General features: G+C 39.4%; 2 protein-coding genes across 2 annotated transcripts; one reads left to right on the forward strand and one right to left on the reverse strand.

The window, feature by feature from the left end:
* Positions 1 to 244: 244 nt before the first annotated feature.
* Positions 245 to 14608, reverse strand: fkbp9 (FKBP prolyl isomerase 9). Its single transcript, XM_044138585.1, has 10 exons — positions 14257 to 14608; positions 12598 to 12743; positions 9887 to 10076; positions 9648 to 9793; positions 8940 to 9129; positions 4496 to 4641; positions 4208 to 4397; positions 3311 to 3456; positions 1369 to 1532; positions 245 to 1262 (listed from the first exon to the last, which is right to left on the reverse strand). The coding sequence occupies exons 1-10, from the start codon at positions 14457 to 14459 to the stop codon at positions 1086 to 1088; spliced, it is 1698 nt and encodes a 565-aa protein (XP_043994520.1). The 5' UTR covers positions 14460 to 14608; the 3' UTR covers positions 245 to 1085.
* A 1879-nt stretch (positions 14609 to 16487) lies between these two features.
* LOC122843662 (cartilage associated protein) lies at positions 16488 to 20886 on the forward strand. Its single transcript, XM_044138586.1, has 7 exons — positions 16488 to 17083; positions 17209 to 17358; positions 18418 to 18589; positions 18682 to 18810; positions 18891 to 19036; positions 19868 to 19951; positions 20415 to 20886. The coding sequence occupies exons 1-7, from the start codon at positions 16622 to 16624 to the stop codon at positions 20460 to 20462; spliced, it is 1191 nt and encodes a 396-aa protein (XP_043994521.1). The 5' UTR covers positions 16488 to 16621; the 3' UTR covers positions 20463 to 20886.
* The last annotated feature ends 150 nt before the right edge of the window (positions 20887 to 21036 follow it).

Below are 21036 nucleotides of genomic sequence, written 5' to 3' on the forward strand. Positions count from 1 at the left end.
TAGCCAGATGGACCCTACAAGTTTCGTACTGTTTGAACCTCTATCTGGTCAAAGGAAGGGTAAAATTCCTGCTTTGATAAAGAGTCGCTTATCATACAGTGGAAGTGTGATCAAAGAAATCTTTAGTATTGAATGCTAAACGAAACTTAAAATCTGTAAATAATGCAAATGCATTAGCTAATACTTTGCAACATTTACAAATTAACATGTTCAAGTAGAAAAAGAGGGAGACGACACAAGCAAGTAGTTGTTGAAGTCAGATCATTTATTGAACAGAGCTGACACAGTTGGCAAATTCTTCTCCTGGATCAAACACACACAACCTTCACCCATTTCACACTCCCTCACTATCGCTCTCCCTTTCTCTCTCTCTCTCTCACACACACACACACACACGCTTTTACAAAATAAAACCTACTGAAAATGACATTTAGTAAAAAAACAGAAGCAACTATTGGCCAAAACAAACAAACCCATAACAACATGTAAGGACATCAGATCTTCCAGTGTCACGTGGAGGATTTTCAACAGCAGAAAACACAAATTCAGGTAAAGTTTTAGCTGTAAACCACAAAACAAAACACATTTTGTCATCTTATAGGCCAATCTTGGCCAACTCATTGCTTCTGGAACAAGCATAACACTTACGGAGAATAAAAAAATTCACTCAACTAAAAACAAAGTCTGAAAGTTGAAGGAGTGATGAATGTTCAGAGAGAATTGAAGTATGAGGAGGCGCTTCTTTACAGAACTGTTTCGTTTTCAGCACAAATGAAGAACAAAAATAAAAAAGGAGGTAACAAAGTCATCTAGCCCTTAAGTTAAACTTGTCAACATGCTTTTGTTCTTAATCTTCTATATAGCCAAATCCTCTTGTTCTTCATTCTCATTTTGGTGATTATTCTTGTTGGACATCATTTCAGTCCTCAAATAAAAAGAAAAATCTAAATCTCTGAAGACAGAGTTTCTACTCAATGCAGTTTTATTCCACTCTACCCCACAACCCACAAACTTTAAAGTTCCCGTCACCTCCCGGCTTCCAGACCCTTCACCCAACGCCCGGATCTACTCTCCATTCAGTCCCATCATAGCTCGTCATGGGGCACTTCATCTGCTTTGAGTTTGAACTCTTCTTCCGTTATCTTTCCATCTCCGTTGCGGTCTTGGTTAGAGAACATGTTGTCTATAATGCGATAAGGATCGAAGCCAGGGGCCAGGCGGCCTTTGCCTTCGTTCACCTGCTGCATGATGTAGTCGGTGAACTGCAGAGACCAGGAGGGATGTGTTAAAAACAAAAAACAAACAAAAAAAGCAGATGGCAAAGAAGAAGTTAATCCTAAGACCTATAAAGGTATATGTTTTCGGTACCTCAGACGGCTCCACTTCTCCATTTTTGTCCTTGTCCATCTCAGCAAAAAGGCTTGGGGGAACTTCGTCGTTCCAGATAAACATGTAGCCCTCAGGAAGTCCGTCCTCTATCTCAACCAACTCAACATCAAACAGCATCACTGCACTCCCTGGAACCTGGTCAGCTGCAAAACACATCATTATCACAATCTAACCTGACACACAAACAAGCTAATTTAACGGAAAACTCAACCTCAGTGGGGCTGTAGGCTAATCATGTAATTGACTAGATGTAACATAAAAATCCGTCACCATCAATATTTTTAGTTGACACGGGTTTTTGTAATCTTTTCCCCTTTCATCTTTGGAAAAATACAGATGCTTTCCTCCAAACTGATGCAACTTCAGTCCTCTTAGGCTCTTTTTGCACTATTTCAAAGCGAATGTGGACAGAGCATCTGATCGCGAAATGACTTCCAAATGTTTGTCAAAGTATGTGACGCAGAATTGTTCTACAGTGTAGAAGTACTTTAAGATAGGTGACATTTGGAAGTTTGACCATTAAAATTTATATTTTCTATTCACTACAGTGACACAGCACTGTGGATGAGTAGCTGAAGAGATCGACCTATTAGATGCTGACGAATCAGGAGAATAAATACTGAAAATTCACTCTGAGGTTAGACACGTTATCTACCGTGTTTGCCCCTTTCTTTCACCTTTGTCTAATTCGCTGCCTTCCTCTGCTTGCATGAATTAATGGGCAAACTTTCTTACAAGCCCAGTCTTTATTTTAGCTAAATTTAATCTAGTATATTTATGTAGGTAACAGGAATCTGAATATAAAACACATTCAAATAGGATTTGTACCAAAAGTCAGTAGAAGTTCTGCAGAGCTGTGATTCTGCTTCTAAGACGCTGTCTCCTTTTACAGAACGCATGAGGTATCTGTCCAGCCTTATGTCCTGGACACACACACCCACACCCACACACCCATGACGCGGGGGAAGGGAAAGTGTCAGCCCCTTTCCAGCCTTATGCCCTCTCCCATTCCTGATACACAGCCTTCAGGAAGATTGTCTAATAGCTGGTAATCGATGAGCATGGTCACCAGAGGTTGTGAGGACGAACCTTTAAATTGCACCTACTGGTTCACACCCTGGCACATAGATGGCAGGATCCTATCCCACTTCATGTATCAGGAAGATATTCTGTTTAAAATCAGAGGTAAGTGCAACAGCATCTCACCGCAGACGAACAGGGGCCCCTCTCCCACGCAGATCCTGAGAGCTGAAAGCTGATATATGATCAGCATGATGACCTCTGGTCACCAGGATGAACAACTGGTGTTTTACATTGTGCCTACCGGATCTTTATTCAGTCTGAAAATTAGTTTCCTGGAGACATAGAGTTTCGTATATGTCATGTGTGATGACCAGAGGTCATGAGAGATCCCAAGGGACATGTTCAAAGTTCAACCCTCTCCTCTATCCAGTATTCTGCCCGGACACACGCACAAACACAAATGGCTGGGTGAGAAAAACCGGAGGTAACTACAACATTCTATTTAAATATACTATATTGTATATTATTCTCAATTATCTAACACTTATTGTTTTTCATAATTTAATTGTATTACTCTTAAAACTTGGAGGTCAGAAGGAGTTCATCAAAAACAATGTGCTGCATTGATCAGAATAACAGATGTTGTAACAGACGGGGTGGGGGGGCACATCCTGTCACCGGAAGGAGGGAGGGGTGGATGGGGAATGGGCGGTAATTTGACACCGTAAATTAAAATCAATTAATTAGGGTCTTTAATCAATCATCAATCACTAATACATTTTCACAGAAGGGTGTCTATTAGGTCTCTCTTGCAGAAGTTCACATTTCCAAAGTTGTCAGTTTATTGTGTTAAACTGACTGGTGCAGGAACATTTGGATGATTTTTCACAACACTTACTGACTCCTCTCTCTCCGTATGCGAGGTGAGGGGGTATGAGAAGACGTCTTTTCTCTCCCACACACATGTCCATCAGCCCGTCCTCCATGCCCGGCACCACCTGGTTTGCCCCCAGGACAATGTTGTATGTCTTTCCATAACTGAGCCTGAAACAGAGCAGATAAAACAAACAATTGTATAGGATCTGCATTTTGAGTCATTATTTGCATATGTGGAAGCACACTGGATTTTCTTAACCTCTAAATTATCTATATTTTGTTGTGATTTGTGTGATTTTGCTTCTTTCTTCTATTACAACCCTCTTTCTATAATGACGATTGCCACTGAACTTAAACTTCTGCTTTTCAAGTCTTAAAAGGAGAGATAATGTTTGTTCCGTTTTACCGTCTCTTCATTGGCTGCATGAACAGAATTGAACATTTTCTGTCTCATATTAAAAGCCCTTAATAACCAAGCTCCGTCATACATCAGAAATATGATTGTTTCTTATGTTCCTAAAAGAGCACTTTGCTCTCAGATTGCAGGTTTACTCCTGGTTCCTGAAGTTTCTAAAAGTAGAATGAGGGGCAGATTTTTTTAGGCTCCAGGTTCCTCCCGTTGTGGCACCAGCTCCCAGTTGTAGTCCATGAGGCAGAAATCCTGTCTACCTTCAAGACTGGGCTTAAAACTTCTCTTTTAACACTACTACTTTTTAATAAAGTTTACAGTTAGACTGGCCTCCTGAGCTCCAGTAGCCTTAGGCTCAGGCAAATAGAGTTTAGCAAAGTGAGCGCAGATTCTTTCTTTAAATAAAGCACATCACAGTAAGCACTAATTTAAACAGGTGCATAAAGTACGTCGGTAGTAAATTTAGGTTTCCTTACAAGTTTTCAGAAAAACCTCAACAGGTTTACATACGTGGAGTCGATGGGCGTCCCATCCAGCAGGGTGCCGTTGTAGTGATATTTGATGAAGTCTCCCTTCTTTGTTTGCTTTTCACATTCTTCTGGCTTGAAGGTGACGGTGACCTCGGTGTTATCTGACGGGTTGTGAAAGTCGATCATGTGAACGTCAAATACCAGCACGGCTGAACCGGGGATCTTGGAGCCTGACGGAGAAGCGTCATTAAATTAGAAAAGAGTTTAATATGACATGAAGCAAATAAGAAACATTAAAAAAGAAAAGGAGAATATTTTCAACACACACCTGTGCCCTCCTCTCCATAGGCGAGGTGCGGTGGAATGGTGATGGTTCGCCTCTCACCAATGCAAACTCCAATGAGACCCTCGTCCATGCCGGCGATGACGTACCCTCGACCCACATACGTGTCATAGGTGTGATTACGGGAATAACTGGTGAGCAGACAATGGCGCCGTTGTGAGTACAAATAAAAACACAAGACGTTCTCATCATAATCACTTCTCACATTTATGGGTCTTTGTATATTCAATAAAGGCGAAAATTATCTTGCCTTAATGAGAAAAAAATTAAATAAGGATGAATACAGTACAGTGTCTTCCAGAAATATTCACATTTTGTCACATTGCAGCTACAAGCCTTGGTATATTTTATTGTTCTATATGATAGAACGACTCAAAGTATAGCATAGTCTGTGAAATGGAGGGAAAATAGTGTAGAGCTTTCAAGTGTTGTTTAAAGATATGCATGTGAGGCAAATCGATTTAGATCTCTTTCCTTTGATTACTCTGATTAAAATTTTAAAGCAGCTAGTTGAATTAAGAAATCATGATTTCAGCATATTTAGAGCGTTTAAATGAAAGGCTCAACAGTTTACTAGGGATAATTAGTGAACAAGGTAATCCAGGTTTACCTCACTTCAGACTTATAGCTTCTGCTTTTTGCTCGATTTTTTATTTTTTTTACTCCACTCTCCATTTTTTTTCTAGAACATGTAAAGGAATCTCTTTAAGTACTTATTTTTTAAACTCAATTTTTATTTTGTTTTATAAAGAAAGAAACAGATGAGGACTGGGGCTCATCCAAGACAAAACAGGCATTGTAATTTTCAGCAACAGTAGCAAAGTCATAAAAGGGGAACATTCCTAAGTCCAAGACACAGAGCCGTTTCTTATTCTCAAAGGGTTACTGTCGCAGCCCTCCTGCAGTGGGAGTGAGAAAGACACTGTCTCTATGTACTTAAGTAAGTGAACAAAATTTAGGAGAAGCTTCAGAGTAGAGGGATTTGGCTGAAAGCAGTAATTCTTTTTTTTGTGTGCTTGTGTTTTCTTCTGAAACTGATCAGAAAGGTCTTCAGAGGAGACGTTTTTCTCCTCGAGAAACTCCCTACAGGGGAGAGATGGGTGGAAAGCTCTGTGTATGTGTCTGAAGAAGATATCACTTCTTCTTACTCTCCTTCCTTTCCTCTCGCTGATCTCAAGGCTTTACTTTTTTCTCTGATCTTCTAAATAAATATCTAAAAGGCAAATGTGCATTTCTCTGACTCACTCAGTGTTTCACTAATTATCAAAAGAATATGTTATTACACCTCGCAATTCGATCATGTTGACTTAGGCTGCAGTATAGTAATAAAACTTTGCTGTTCAACCAAGATCTGTAGCATGTAGAGCTTGTGAGGTAAAAATGGTTTTATTATTTCTCTTAACAATTTTATTTAATTCTTTTACTCATTTAACCACATTAGTATTGTTCCATCTGTTAGAGTATGCAGGCTAGAGAGTTTCTGCAGAACCAGTCAGAGGGTTCCCTGCAGCAACTGCAGCAGGTTGATAGCGACAATGCCTCACCATACCTACCACAGCAAGGCGCCAGTATTTGTTAACAGATAAGAACAGATAGTTTAGATAATTATAGTGAGATGGAATGAGCCCTGAGCCTTAACAAGTTTCTCTATTGAATGTCACCAGCTCAGAGTTTTGAGAAATTGATGCACCTGCTGGGTATTCTGGTCTGACAATGCTCTTGTTACCCAAAATTGTTCCATTAGCAAACCTGATTCTTGGAAACTCACATATTTGAACAAGAAGAAGATGTTTATCATCCAAGGAGTTAACTGACCCTCCAGTGAGAATGAGGTTGCACTCTCCCCACCTTGTGGTTACGTGACCTGCATGAAAATTTTTCAACTGAAACTCGATTGACTACATTGGCTGTCATGAGGTCTATATATTGTGAGGGTTTGCAGCTCCAAATCAGAACTCAGCAGCTCGCTGCTGTTTGTTCTCCATCTGCAGATGAAATAAAGCTTTGCTCTTTGCCATTTGCCAGAGTCTCAGCCTGATCTGTTATCCCACAGATTTTGTCCACAAGCTTTTTTCCTGTAACATCACCACACCAGCATCAACAGAAGACCCCACACTCGCTGGATAGATAGCTACATAGATACACAGCTGGCTAGCTGGCTAGCGGCAGGATTGCGCAACCAGGCCCCGTTGAGAGAGAACACTGTGCGCAACGTTAGGATTGCGCAACCCACACCCACACCTTGACATTCACCCACATTTCCTTACAGGAAGTCATCTGATTCTGATCAGGCAGCTGCATCCTCTAAACTCACATGTTTGTTAAGGTCGCACCCCTTTCCTCACATAGAACATCAATTCATTGCATTTCAGCAACCATAGATTATTTGATTTTGGTTCATTGCTACAACAAACTAAAATACAAAGAACACATTAAGTAATCATCATTAAACTACAGAGAATACACATTAAGTAATCGTCATTAATCAACATACAGGGCTGCGGCAGTCTCTTAGGCCTTTTATGATCTGTTTCTCTGCATAAGCCTAGACAGATCTCACACTCACATACCAGATTTCTTGACACCTCCCAGCTAGCGACTCAGCTAGCTAGCCAGCCAGCCAGCCAGATACGTAGATAGCTCTAAATAAAAGAATAATCTAATGCTGTGTCCAGGGTTTCAGAGATATCTTGCTTGATTTCTTTTCAGAAGGTCTTGAGCTTTGAAGTAGTCTGAAAATATTTGATTTACCTCCAGGTCAGAGGTCATGATTTCCAGCCTGAAGAAGCTGTACCTCTGTCATTAATAATAAACATCTTACAGAAATAAGTACTTACGTTTGGCCCACAACCTGCATTTATGAAGGCCAGGTCAAGACTCCCATCATCTTGGCAAGTTGAAATTTTGTCCAGAATTGATTTTTTATTTTTTTTTTATTTTTAGGAAAAACACACAGCTTGCCCAGGCAGGTCAGAGCAGACACTATAAAGAATCTCAGTAAGGATACATCTTGCAAGTACTTTTTGAGACAGATAGAACATTTCGAATGAGGTGCAAAAGTCCACAAGATTAATTTCACTCAGCACTTCGAATATCTAACAGTTTGAAAACCCAACCAATAAGTGGTTGCTTATTGTGGCCAGAAGGAAACAGATGCGCCGATTTGAGGAGATTCTCTTGTTTTGTATGATAATTTAACCTTTGTATTTTAGCCACGCTTTCCACAACAATGCAAGTGAAAAAGAGATAACTCTTTACCCAGTCAGAACAAAAAGAGTTGCTGCTTCTGCAGAGGAGTGTCTCTATAGACAGATTACAGATCGTTTCCTTTGTTACACCCACCTCTTTATGCAACATGCTCTAACCACAGGGTTGTGGGCGACCAGCAATGGTTACACTGCAAACATAGATTCCATTGAAGAAGCATATAAGCAATAAGTATTCAATTTGGGCAGGTGAAGAATAAACGTAGCCAAGCAAAAAGTAATACAAAGATGATGAAGTGTAATAATAAACTTTCTGTTGTACGTCAAAGTTTATGACACAGGAGACTCTCAGGAGAAAAGTTGTTAGAATCTGTAAAATACTTGAGTTTGTTTGGAGCTTCACCTTGGTCCAGGACAACAGCCCCAAAAGTACAGACAGACATACAATCTCAAGTACATAAAGGTACTTTGTATATTTTAATAAAATTCCATCATAAATCCAACTAAGAATTTGTGGCAAGCTGATGTTTACAGATGCTTTTCATCCAGTCTGACTCGGGTTCAGCGTTTTTGCAGAGAAAAACATTCAGTCTCTAGATGTACAAAGATGGTAAAAACAGACCCCTAAAGTTAGTACTAAAGTTAGTAAGTTTTCAGAAAGTTTCTTCCAAACCTTCTGGTGGAAATTACATGTCACTCTTTTAAGAAAGTAATTTGTAGGGAGACAAAAAAACATACATAGCTCTTCAACAACTTCAAGCACTTCTTTGTGATAATTTATATTAAAGTTTGTGGTTGTAACATAAGAAAATGTAGTAAATTTAAAGAGGTTTAAATACTTTCGCAAAGCAGGGCATTTCCTGCATTGACATATAAAACTGTGCAAAAGCCGAGGGCAAAAAAAAAAGAGAAAAAAGGATGAGAACTTAAGTCAGGGCAGGGACACAGATGTGCAAAAAGACAATAAAAGTCTTAAATCTTTAGCTTAAAAAATAAAATCAGTTTGATCTCATCTATGAGTTTAGACAGCACTTCTTATTTAAATTAAGAAATTAAGGGAGTCAGTGTTATGTAATTAAACTAACATTTAAGTTTCGTTTCATCCTAAACTTCAAACATTTCCAAAGCACAGAGCAATGCTGCCACCATGAGGCCTTTAGAGGAACAGCACGTATTAAACTGTTGGGACAGTACACCAGAAAGAAGACGGGAAAAATACAAACCTGGAATCAAAAAACGTCCCGTCCAGGAGGCTGCCGTTGTAGTGATAGCGCACAAAGTCCCCCACCTCCGTCTTCCTCATGCAGGACTCGGGAACGATTTGATTAGTGACCATGACTCCGTCTCTGGGATTATGAAGGTCCAACAGGACGACATCAAACACCAGAGACGCCTGTCCTGGGATGTCGCTACCTGAGGGTGAAAATGACAACAACAAAAAATAAAACACACAAGTATTGTTATTGATTCTGCTGAGCGTTCCAGAATGGAGAAATGCTTCTGTTCATTTTAAATTTGTCAAAAAAAACAACAAAAAAACAAAACAACTCACCACCAGTTATTTTTATGCAATAAAAATATGAATAAACAAGCAAAAACATTACACAACAACTTGTATTCATTATATTAATGTGTTTTTATTATTAATTTGTTTATTTACCTATTGTGTCCATGTGTAAGAATTTATTATGCTGGGATAAATGGTTTGGCGCTAGATGTGAAAAATGTAGAATTAAATATTTAATTACAGATGTAAACCTGCATTAGAGAAATATAAGATTTATTCTTTCGACATGTTAAATGGTTTGCAAATGTGTCGGCAGTGTTTTTGATTAGTGTTACAATAATCCATATCAGTTTGTGTTTGAGGCTTTCAAGTCTTAGAAACTTGCAAACGTGGAGAAAAAAGGCTAAGAGTCAAGAACGCTGACCGTCTCCGTTCTCTCCGTAGCCGAGTGACGGAGGCATCGTGATGATGCGCCGCTCTCCGATGCACATTCCCAGAAGTCCCTGGTCCATGCCGGCGATGAGCCACCCGATCCCAACATACGTGTCATAAGTACGCATGCGAGTGTGGCTGTGGCATAAAGAGAAGAACATGAAGCCACATCTTCATATTTGTGTGAATTGTTTAAAAACAATCAAAAACGCGTGAGCATGGAGGCCAAACCTGGAGTCAAAGAGTGTCCCGTCCAGCAGGGTGCCGTTGTAGTGATAGCGCACAAAGTCAGAAACCTCCACCTTTCTGGAGCAGGTAGGAGGAGTGTGGTAGGTGTTGATCTGGACGCCGTCGTCGGGGCTCCACACGTCCAGCAGCAGAACATCAAAATGGAGGATGGCGTCCGGAGGGATGATGTCACCTGAAGAGGAGAACAGATCCGGTTACTGGTGATCAATACATAAACGCCGTCAGACTGGTTTCACACATCGGTGCAGGTGTTTACTTGTCTTTCACTACCTGCTTTGTTTTCTAATTTAACTTAGTTCATGCAGCAAGCAAAAATATATATTTGTGTTTGTAGCTATAACAATAGGAACTCTAATTGTAAAATAAACAGCTATGAGTTGTTCTTCTAAGCATGATGCTCCAAGTTTATTTATTTATTTAAAAGTGTGATATTATGCATTTTCCAGACACATATTGCCATTTTATGGCACAATCAATAATAACTTAAAAAATGTCTGTGCCAATTGCTCCTCCATTATGCCGTTTACAGACGTTCTTAGGACTGTTGGACTGAGAAGTAGTTTGCATAATTAGCTCAGTCATTCTATCAAATGTTTGCCAATTGCTGCTGCCGCTAGTCTGGAGGAGCTGCAGAAGAATCAAAGCAACACTCCAGGTATAGTTTTTTTAATGAAAGAATAACATTGTAACATGATTTAAAGCTCAAAAAAGACGATATTACGTAATAACCCCCACTTTAACAACCCTCAGTGGATCATTTTCACCTCATATTGTAAGTAGACATGACTCCTATAAATACAAGACAAATAAAAAAAAACACTATTTAAGTAGCAAGCCCCTGTGTGTTACATGTTTAATGCAGTATTAAGCATTTAATGTGGTTTAAAGGTGCTACTAGTTCTTGAAGCACCAAATCTGATGTTCAATTTTCAACACCAAGACCTGTCTTTTCTCTCTGTTCATTTCTTGTCTGAATATTGACAACAAATCCCACTACAGCCTCTTCCTATAAATAAGAAAAAACTAATGAAAAACTCTCTGTTTGCTTAAAATAACTCAAAGACACTTCAAGAATGTGGGCCCTCATTCCTCTGTGTGCAGGATCAACAAAAGACTTCAACCCCAAGAAGTGCTAAAACTTTAATCTGCCACCTGTGGAAAGAATCCAGCACGATTTCTCAGCCACTCAGGAGAACAATGAACAATAATAATTTGCATGGCACAGGTGGGGGAAGAAACAATAAGTTTGGGAAAACCCGAGAGGAATTACAGAGCTGATGCTTCATCTCTCCTCTGCAGTTTAATGAATTGTGTCTGACGTCACACCCGTTAAACCTTTGCTGGTGAGTTTGCGGTCCGTGACGCCTCTCAAAAGTCTCTTATTTCTGATCTCTCTGTTTCTTCCTCCCCTTTGTCTCCCAGTAACAGACTGGGGAGGACACGGCCCCAGGTCTAACAAGCCCACACATGACCCCAGCTATTTTTCTCTCTTATTATCTAAGCCACAACTCTGGCACAAAGCAGCTTTCTGTCTAGTCTGTGATGACTATGTGACATCACTCTGCATGGATGTTCAGGAAATATCAACTTCCTGTTTGCTCTAAGATCATCTAAATCAACAGTAGAAGCTTCAGATTGTGTATTTATAATTTCCGGGGGAGAACAAAGAGCAGTGTTCAAATGACGATTCCAATCGTTAAGGGAGAAATGCCATCAAAGCCAATTTGGCTCTAAAGAATAAAAGTAATCATTCATTTATTTTCGCAAAGTCTGGAAATCTGAGTTCAGATTCAGTAACTGCACACCGGCCTGATTAATGTAAAATCAACAACCTGTCTCACAAAATAAAGAAAGCTAAATTATTTCATTAGAGTATTATTGACATCTATCAGTCTCTAAAGGGTTATGCAGTTATTTCAGAGGATTCCAGCAAACCACAGCGAGAGCCACTTTCCACAAAAGTGGGAAAACGTGGAACAATGGTGAAGCTTTCCGGGAGTTGTGCCCAAACCAGAAGTTCCCCAAGAGCGCATGGACGACTCCAGAACGACATCTAACGCTCCGCGTGTCTCTCTGGTCTCAAATGTGACCAGAGAGACATGCTGTCTCAATGTTTGGGATTTAACAATAAGAAAGAGAGATCGAGAGATTTCTAAGGCAAACATCATGGATGACAAAACATCTTGGCGACGGCTAAGACTCATGAGACAACGTCGGACTTTTTCTTTTAAGATGTGCATCTGGACACATCTGGGATAAAAAAGCAACACCGTTCATTAAAAAGAACATCATATTGAGAGTCAAACATGTTGACAGTGTGATGATCTGGCGCTGATATGCCTCTTCAGGACCTGGAAGACTAGGTGCAAATATTGAAACCATAAATTAGGACAACCTTTTGTGATCTTAAACTGAAGAATAGTTGGGTAAGGTGCCCCATCGATTCCACCTCCAGATGGTTCAGAAAAGAAAACCATTTAGATTTAGGAGTATCAGTATTCATTTATGAACAATAACCCTGCACTCATATGGTTTTAAATGGGAATTACGTTCTTGCAAAGGACCACTATAGTTTGGATAGCTTGGTTATTCAAATAAGATGCATTTTTTCTCTTCAACTAAGCTATCTTTGTCTGATATAGAAATTGGGTTTCATAAGTGAATTGAGAAGAAATCTGTAAAGCTACTCATACCGTATCCTTGTTTTCCATAGGCGAGGTGAGGAGGGATCTTGACCAGGCTCCTCTCATTGACACACATTCCCACCAGGGCTTTGTCCATCCCATCTATCAGCTGCTTTTTGCCAACAAACACGTTGTAGGTGCTGCCGCGATCGTAGCTGAAACAGAAACACACCCAGGTTAGAAACACTACAATGTATTTCATGTTTAAAACTCAAATTAGGAGTGAAAACCTTTTGAAACGAGTAAAAACCTAAATAATAATAATAAAAAAAGTCATTAATGGTGCTAAAAATATTCATATTTTAGCATCTTAGCTGTTGCCTGTGTCTAATGATACAAACAGAGGATTGTAGGAACCTTAAATTGAGGATTTAAATTGAGGATTTCTAAAAAAAAGTCCATATTTTGGAGTCAATATAACTTGATATCTGCAGAACAATTATGTATGATCTGGAAACCTGTACTAGAAATTTCTTCTGATATATTTCTAGTATGTGAGTTTTTCTGGCTCCTGGTTCTGGTTTTGTGTTGGTAATTAGATAAGTGTCTTCATTATTGAGTTATTTTTAACTTTAGTCACAAAAGTCAAATGTGCTTTTGTGAATAAGTCATGTTATACGTCCACAAGCTTCAATATACTGTACATCATTTGGATTTTTTCTGGTAAACCAACACAAAGTAGGGAATGATTGTGGAGTGGAAGGAAAATGATACACGGTTTCAACTTTTTTTAAAATAAAGCCAACGATTTTGACTGGAGCATGCTAACACATCGATATGTTTTGATGAAAATGTTTCAATCTTGGGTTTAGCTGCATGTTTACAGTCTGAACGCAGCCCCACTCTTAAGTCTCTTGCAGTCTCTGACAGGTTTTCTTACAGGACTGATCCTCTATATGTCCATCAGTTCTTCCCACCATCTTTCACTACAGAGAAGATTTGCTCAGGCTGTAGGTTTTCTGACACCCATAGGGTTTTGCAAGTTGGTCCAAAAGTTCAGTTATGGTCTCATTTGCCCAGAGGACCTACTTCAACATACTGGTGGAATTTTTTTGGGGGGGGGTTTTACCCTTCAGCTTTTAAAAGTGTAATAAATTATTAGCTTCCCTTTTAAAGATAACGTCACTAATGATGTTCACTAATGTTTTCTAGCAAACATCTGAAGCTTTCACAGAACAGTTGGATTTACACTGATGTTAAATTATAGAAGGGCAGACTTTTCTTTAGAGGTGTCAGAGTAAAGGAGGTTGAAAAAAATACTCCACGTTTTTCATAAAAATGTATCGGTCCAGTGATAGTGAGAAAAAAATGTTCAATTTCTCTTCCACATCACAATTACGAACAACTTTGAGTTGGTCCATCGTGAACTCCCAATGGAGTACCCTGAAGCTTATGGTTGTAATGTGACAAAATGTGAAAAAGCTTGCAGTGACTATGTGATTAAAACCATCTGAATTCTGGTGTAAAGACACAACTGCTATCTGATTAGGCTGCTTTGCAATAGAACTTTTCAAAATTCTTTGGAGCCTCTGGACTGCTCATTCAAGCCCACTCTGCCTGCGTGGCTCAGCGGGACGAACCAAAACGCGCACTTTTACGCATCACGCACGCCGTTTGCACTGTGCCACTCATCTTGAATGAGACTCTTGCTAATCAAGTAAAACCCACCTTGAGTCGAACTTCTTCCCGTCAGGAAACATGCCAATGTAGTGGTACCTGACGAAGTCCCCAACTTTGACTGCGCGGACGCATTGCTCTGGCACGAAGGTTTTTTCTATGAGGATGTCGTCTAACGGGACCGGAGGCGCGTTGCAGGCGGCGAACGTCACTAGGAGCGACAGAGACAACATTCCCAGCGCACACTTGATCATTTTCCCCCTCCACTAAACTTTCCGAAGATTGCAAATAAGTGTGTTGAAGCCCTGTAATCTGTGCACAGCGGCTGCTACCTGCTCCCCATGTACTTTGGCTTCCTCTACTCTGACTTGGGAAGAAGTCCTGCCCCTGGTACCAGCATAGGAAGAGTCAATTTGTTGAACACACGCAACACTTCCGGTTACGATTAGAACAACAAATCCTCAACTGACCACTAAAATTCAAACTTTGGCGCATTACAGGCAAATAGATTAAAGTCGAACACATGATCGTGTGTGTGTGTAATCTGCACACAAGCGTACAATCAGTTTTCAGCACCATGACTCTGCTCTTAATTTGAAATCAAATACATCATTTCCTGCAAGTTTTCAACTCTTTTGGGCAACCTTGACCCTGTGGGGGACCGAACGAGATAGTTTGGGCTCCACGTATTGCTCCTGCGCAGTGAAGCTGCACCGACATGTCAACGTGGTACCGTAGGGGTCTCCACACACAGAAAGGCGCATCCTCTGCCTCACATGGCCAAAATGTTTGTGGCCGTGCCTCTTAATTATGCTGAGGTTGAGTCAATGAGCAGGTCGCGTTATTTTATTTTTAACTTTGAATCCTTTTTTTTTTTTTTTGGCGGGGGGGCATCGGGGGGCTTATGCAGACAAAGCCAGGAATGCTCCAACGTGGCAGTGGGAGTGGGAGGGACACTCTTACCAGGGGTTCAATTAGAAGTAAGAGGGAGAAGACTGGTCAAAACGTAAAAAATTAAAACTTTTTCCTCGTAAAAAATGTAGTGGATTTTACTCTTCAGCTTTTAAAAGTGTAATAAATTGTTTTTATCTTCCCTTTTAAAAAGAACGTCACAATACGATGGAAAAAATAAAAAAAGGTTCAGTTTATCATGTTTTAACTTGTAGTTTTACGAGAACACAAATCCGCGGTGATTTTAACTGTGATTTTATGGGAGGAGCAGCTCGGTGTATGGCAAGCCGTTAGTGGACATATTCCATATCCTTGATAACTCCTGTCTACAGTGTGCAGTTTGGGGCTGGATTAAATGAGGGCGGAGTCTAACATATGACTCAAATGGTTGACTCCTCCCACGATTCAGATTCTACGGTCTTCCAGCTCTAAGAAGTTGCATGGCACATTAAAAACTTGGCGATGCTGTTTGAATTTAACTAACACAAGCATTGATCATTCATATTCCCAAGAAACCCAAAAGAAGTTTGATAATTATTATTACTTTTTTAAAAGTTTGTGATTAAAATCAAAACAAACCCCCCAAAGAATTGTTGGGGGTTACCAATTGTGCTACGTTGGACTTTGTTACCAAAATAATAATGTCTTTACATGACTTTTTTTAACTGAATTAATCAAGTGAAATTAATTAATTAATCAACTGTAAAATTCTATCTAGCTAATTTATTTTTTTTTAACAAAAATAATAAAAAACCCTAACTATTAGTCCTGCACACTATATTACAAATGTATCCTTATTATAACATAACTGTACCCAAAGTAAACATGGCAGAGAACAACTTGAACTTTAATTAATATGTTAATATAATATTATTTGGAGTACGTGGCTTCAGTTTTAGAGGAAGGAGTGTGACCACGCAGAGCCCTGAAAGTTAGAAATCTGACATAAACCTATAAACTGCAAAGATATTAAAACAAGACTGATGTGAGCTCCCCTGTTTGTTCTGGTAAGGAGTCTTGCTGCAGAGTTTTCGAACAAATGAAGGCAATCTATGACATTTTTGATGACACATGTGAAAAGAAAAGAGCTTTATGACCTTTTTGAGATCCAATTTTGACGGCAACCTTTGTAGTTTACAAATATTCCTTAAAATTTTCAAGCTCCAGTTTAAAAAACAGTTACAGATAAACTGGGACTGGTTGTCCCTGATCGGAGAGTAGGAACTGAAACATGACATGTGCGTCAGCAACTTGCTGAAGGCTGTGGATTATTTACACAAACAGCTTGCCATACTTGGCAGCCCCCCTTACTGGACCCTGCTGATCCTTCCCTGCGCCCTGAAGAGGTTTCAAGATTTGTCCGGATACGTGGAGGAACGTAAGGCGGTCCTAGAATCACTCCTGAAGAACCTCTGCCAGCTCAAACTTTTCTCCTCTTTTTATTTTTTATTCTTTGTAGACAAAAATGGCTCCCTCCACACCTTCCCACCTCTTCTCTCTGTGTTTGCTCGCCTTTTTCATCTCGGCGGTGAACTCTCAGTACGAAAAGTACAGCTTCAGGAGCTTCCCCAGACACGAGCTGATGCCCCTGGAGTCCGCCTACAAGTACGGGCTGGACCAGTACACGGCGGAGAAGTGGCAGGAAACGGTGGAGTACCTGGAGGTGTCGCTGCGCCTCTACCGCCTGCTGCGGGACAGCGAGGCCTTCTGCAACCTGAACTGCAGCTCCGTGCGGCTGGACGACGAGCAGAAGTTTGCGGACTTCCCGGAGCTGCGGGCGTTCGGGAATGTGATGAAGAGGGCGCAGTGCCTGAAGCGCTGCAAGCAGGGGCTGCCAGCTTTCAGACAGAGCTTACCCAGTAGAGACACCATCGATGAGTTTGATCGGAGAGAGCCCTACAAATACCTGCAGTACGCCTACTTTAAAGTAAGACTGACTTGTGACTAGTTTACTGTTAAGCTGTCTGTGTGTTGCCAGATTTATTTATCTAAAATAAAAATAAAAAACCCGTGTATATCCTTTCTTACTTTATTTTCATCTTTGTGTTACAGTCCAACAACCTGGTCAAAGCTGTGTCTGCTGCTCACACTTTTCTGCTGAAACACCCGAATGATGAGATGATGCAGAAGAACATGGCTTATTACAAGAGTCTGCCTGGAGCTGAAGAACATCTGAAAGATCTGGAGACCAAATCCTATGAGGTGCATGCATGCTCACAGTCCTGACAGCTGGCATTGTTAGCCTGATTTTTTTTATTTTAGCATTTGGTGGATGTTTCTAAATTGGTATAATACGCTCATCAAATGTCGTTAAAAAATCAACAAAACAAAACTGCTTTAATCTAAATTTTAGCATTTGGTGGATGTTTCTAAATTGGTATAATACGCTCATCAAATGTCGTTAAAAAATCAACAAAACAAAACTGCTTTAATCTAATAACAAATAAGGAGTACTGGGATGTGTTGGCATAATTTATAAGGTCTCTTGAAAAAAAAAGAAACCTTATAATTAGTTAATTATTAAGTAATAATTAACTAATTACTTATTAATGAATTAGTTAATAATTAATTAAACCATGAATTCTTTACTAATAATTAATGGTTTTCTTAGTCAGAACACAGCCACCAAAATTGACATCATACATAGATCAATACGTTTAACAAAGTTTTAATGTAGTATTATTTTTAAATGTTTCAAAAACTGTAACAAGTGAGCCAGATTTTATTGCCGACTTTTATTAACAGAGAAAATCAAATCTTAATGCTAAATTTGGGACTTTAGTTTATCTTTTAAGATCACATAAAAACAAATTGGCCATTAACGGTGAAGCATGGCAGTGGCTCTGTTATGCAGTGGGACAGTATCGCTTAAAGCACTAGACGCAGCAAAGAAACGATTAAGAGAGCATTTTCCACTATTTCATTAGAAAACATGAGGTTATTCACGGTTATTCACGTAAAAAGTAAAGTATAAATAATAATAGTACAAGTTCCTTAGATTTAGAGAAAATATGAAGGGTGCATCCAGCGCAAACCCGCGAGTCCTGTTACTGGCTCTGCGGGTTTTTTCAGCCTGTGGTTTTCAGGCCAAATTGGCCTCCCTAGTGTTATGAGCTTCAATAGCCTACTAAACACACAGCTCCGTGGAGGCTTCGTTTAATTTTACTCCTTAGGAGCAACGAAGGGAGTCATGAGTGCATGAAATACTTGTAAATAATGCAGCAGCGTTGCATCGTGACTGCGTGTTTTGTTTTTGTCCAGACTTTATTTTTGCGCGCCGTGAAGGCGTATAACGGTGACAACTTCCGGACGTCGGTGTCAGACATGGAGCTGGCACTGAGGGACTTCTTCAAGGTCTACGACGAGTGCCTGGCTGCGTCCGAGGGTCCGAGACACGTCAAAGAGTTTAAAGATTTCTACGCCTCCATAGCTGGTTGGTTCAACTTAAGAGCTGGTTTCTGAACACATTTAGACGTCACCAGCTTAAATAGGAATTTATTTTCTTCTTCTTGTTGTTTTTTTTAGATCACTACACTGAAGTCCTTGAGAGAAAGGTGATGTGTGAAAGTGACCTGACACCCATAGTCGGAGGCTTCGTTGTTGACAAGTTCGTGGCGACGATGTATCACTACCTGCAGTTTGCCTATTATAAACGTGAGCAGAATCAGCATTCAGGGTTTACAGCATTTACGAAAACGAATCCCTGCAGCTGATAATTTTCATGTTTTCCTCAGTGAATGACCTGAAGAACGCGGTGCCGTGTGCGACCAGCTACGTTCTGTTTGACCCCAACGATGAGGTCATGAACAACAACGTGGCCTACTACAAGTACCACAGAAACAAGTGGGGGCTGACGGAGGAGGACTTCCTCCCCAGAGCAGTGAGTAACATCCCTTTTCTTTTATTCCATATTTTACTACACAGGTAAAAATCTATGCTTGCAACCGAAATGTTCGCCAGCAAACAAACGAAAAAACAGAATCACCTGTGAATGAATTTCTACCATTTTTTGTTTTTTCATGGAGAACTTTTCTCCTATTTATCTGAAAAGCTAGGCCTGAAATAAGATTTGGAAAATTATTTTTTGGCTTGAGTTTGATGCTTTAAGAACTTTTTTTTAAAGCAAAATAAACTTATGCCAGAAAATGAAACCCTTATGTCTGAGTTGTTGCTTCCATGTGGATAAAAAACTCTAGACTTACAAAGAAATAGTTTGTTGACACGATGTTAGTAAAGGAGATTGCCCAAACTTATCAAACACAAACTACTTAAACAGTCTAACAGAAACTAAAAATAAATAAATGTTACAGTTTGCATACTTTATGTATAAATTACCTACTGTTATTCAAATATCTCCGCTATTTATATGAAAAGAGCTGGGAGGTAATCTAGCATTTACTTTGAATTGTACATTAAAAATGGAAGAAAATTATTATTAGTTTTCCAGGAAAAGGTGAAATTACAAAAATAATATTTTAAAGTTTATTTTTACACATCTTTATAAAGTTATGAATAATTCATCATTATATTGTTTGAGCTAGTTCAAATGGCGTTAATATGAAGCTAAAGGTGACATATCTGATCAAAAATTCAGTTTTGGGTTAATATTCTACAGTGATATTTAATAACTGTATTTTTTGCAAGGATAAGTTTTACTAAAGTCCTCCTCCGTGGCTTTGTGAACATATTTGTTTCTGTGTGTGTGCTGCAGGAGGCAGTGCGATACTACAATCAAACCACCCTGCAGCTGCAGATGTTGGAGTTTGCGAAGCAACGCCTTGTGAGCGACGATGAGGTGTGTGTGTGTGTGTGTGTGTGTGTGTGCTTACATATTTCTGGGTGTTTGTGCGTCACGGGATCCCTCGTTTCTGGACATTTGGGGACAAATAAAAGGAACATTAAACATTTTATATGTGTTTCTTATTAAATATGCTTAATAAAATGTAAACATCTAGGACCAGGTTGTTGGCTTCTCTCATAGTTTTGATCAAAGTGTTATAAGAAGAAATTGGATAACTGAGTTAGGTCACGTGGTTCACCAGGCTGCAATACCACCGACAGACATGAGAGGGCAGCATGACCCTAATCTAACTTGTGGTATTTTGAAGAATCTCAATAATTACATATTTTATATGTTTTATGTTGTAAATCAAATTCAGTTCTAGACATTAATCTCCTTAGAAATAAAATATATGAGAATTTCTGGTGTGAAATGAAACATAACCTTTTAATTTGATCTGCTGTATTTGTGTTCACAGGGAGAAGTGGTGGAGTTTATAGACGAATTTCTGGACGAGGACCAATAGCACACATGGAAACACTCCAAAATACTCGATTAGAAATGACTAAACACTCCAACAGTCTGTATTTATTTGAATACTGCGTTTTTTTAAATTATTTAACAATTTGGTATTGCCTCCTCCTCTAAAGCACCAGTTGTGTTTGTAATTTGTAATTTTGTGCAGCAAATATCCAGTTTTACCATCTTCTGAATTCATTCAATACTGTGAATGGTGTTATTTTTTTATGACAATAAACAAAGTTTCCGGAGTCTTTTCTTCCATCACTTCCATGTTTTGATGTTAGGCGTAAGGATGTTGATGTTTTCTTTGATATATTCTTTGCTTTGTCTATTAAAAAGGAAGAAACAGCTAAAATAGATACTCATTCAAATCTAAATAAGAAATCCAGAATATATTTAGACAAAGTCTGGTGAATTACTTTTAGTGTCCATGCTTAAAATAATTACCTTAATTAATGAACTAATTCTCCGTTCCAGTCCAGTGATTCTTTTTTCACTTGAGCTTTAATTAAAAGGGAAAAAGTCACGAAAAAGCTGTGGAGAACGTCATAAAGAGCTGAGCAGAGGCATTCAGAGAA

Source organism: Gambusia affinis, linkage group LG14, assembly GCF_019740435.1.
Source record: "Gambusia affinis linkage group LG14, SWU_Gaff_1.0, whole genome shotgun sequence".
NCBI lineage: Eukaryota > Metazoa > Chordata > Actinopteri > Cyprinodontiformes > Poeciliidae > Gambusia > Gambusia affinis.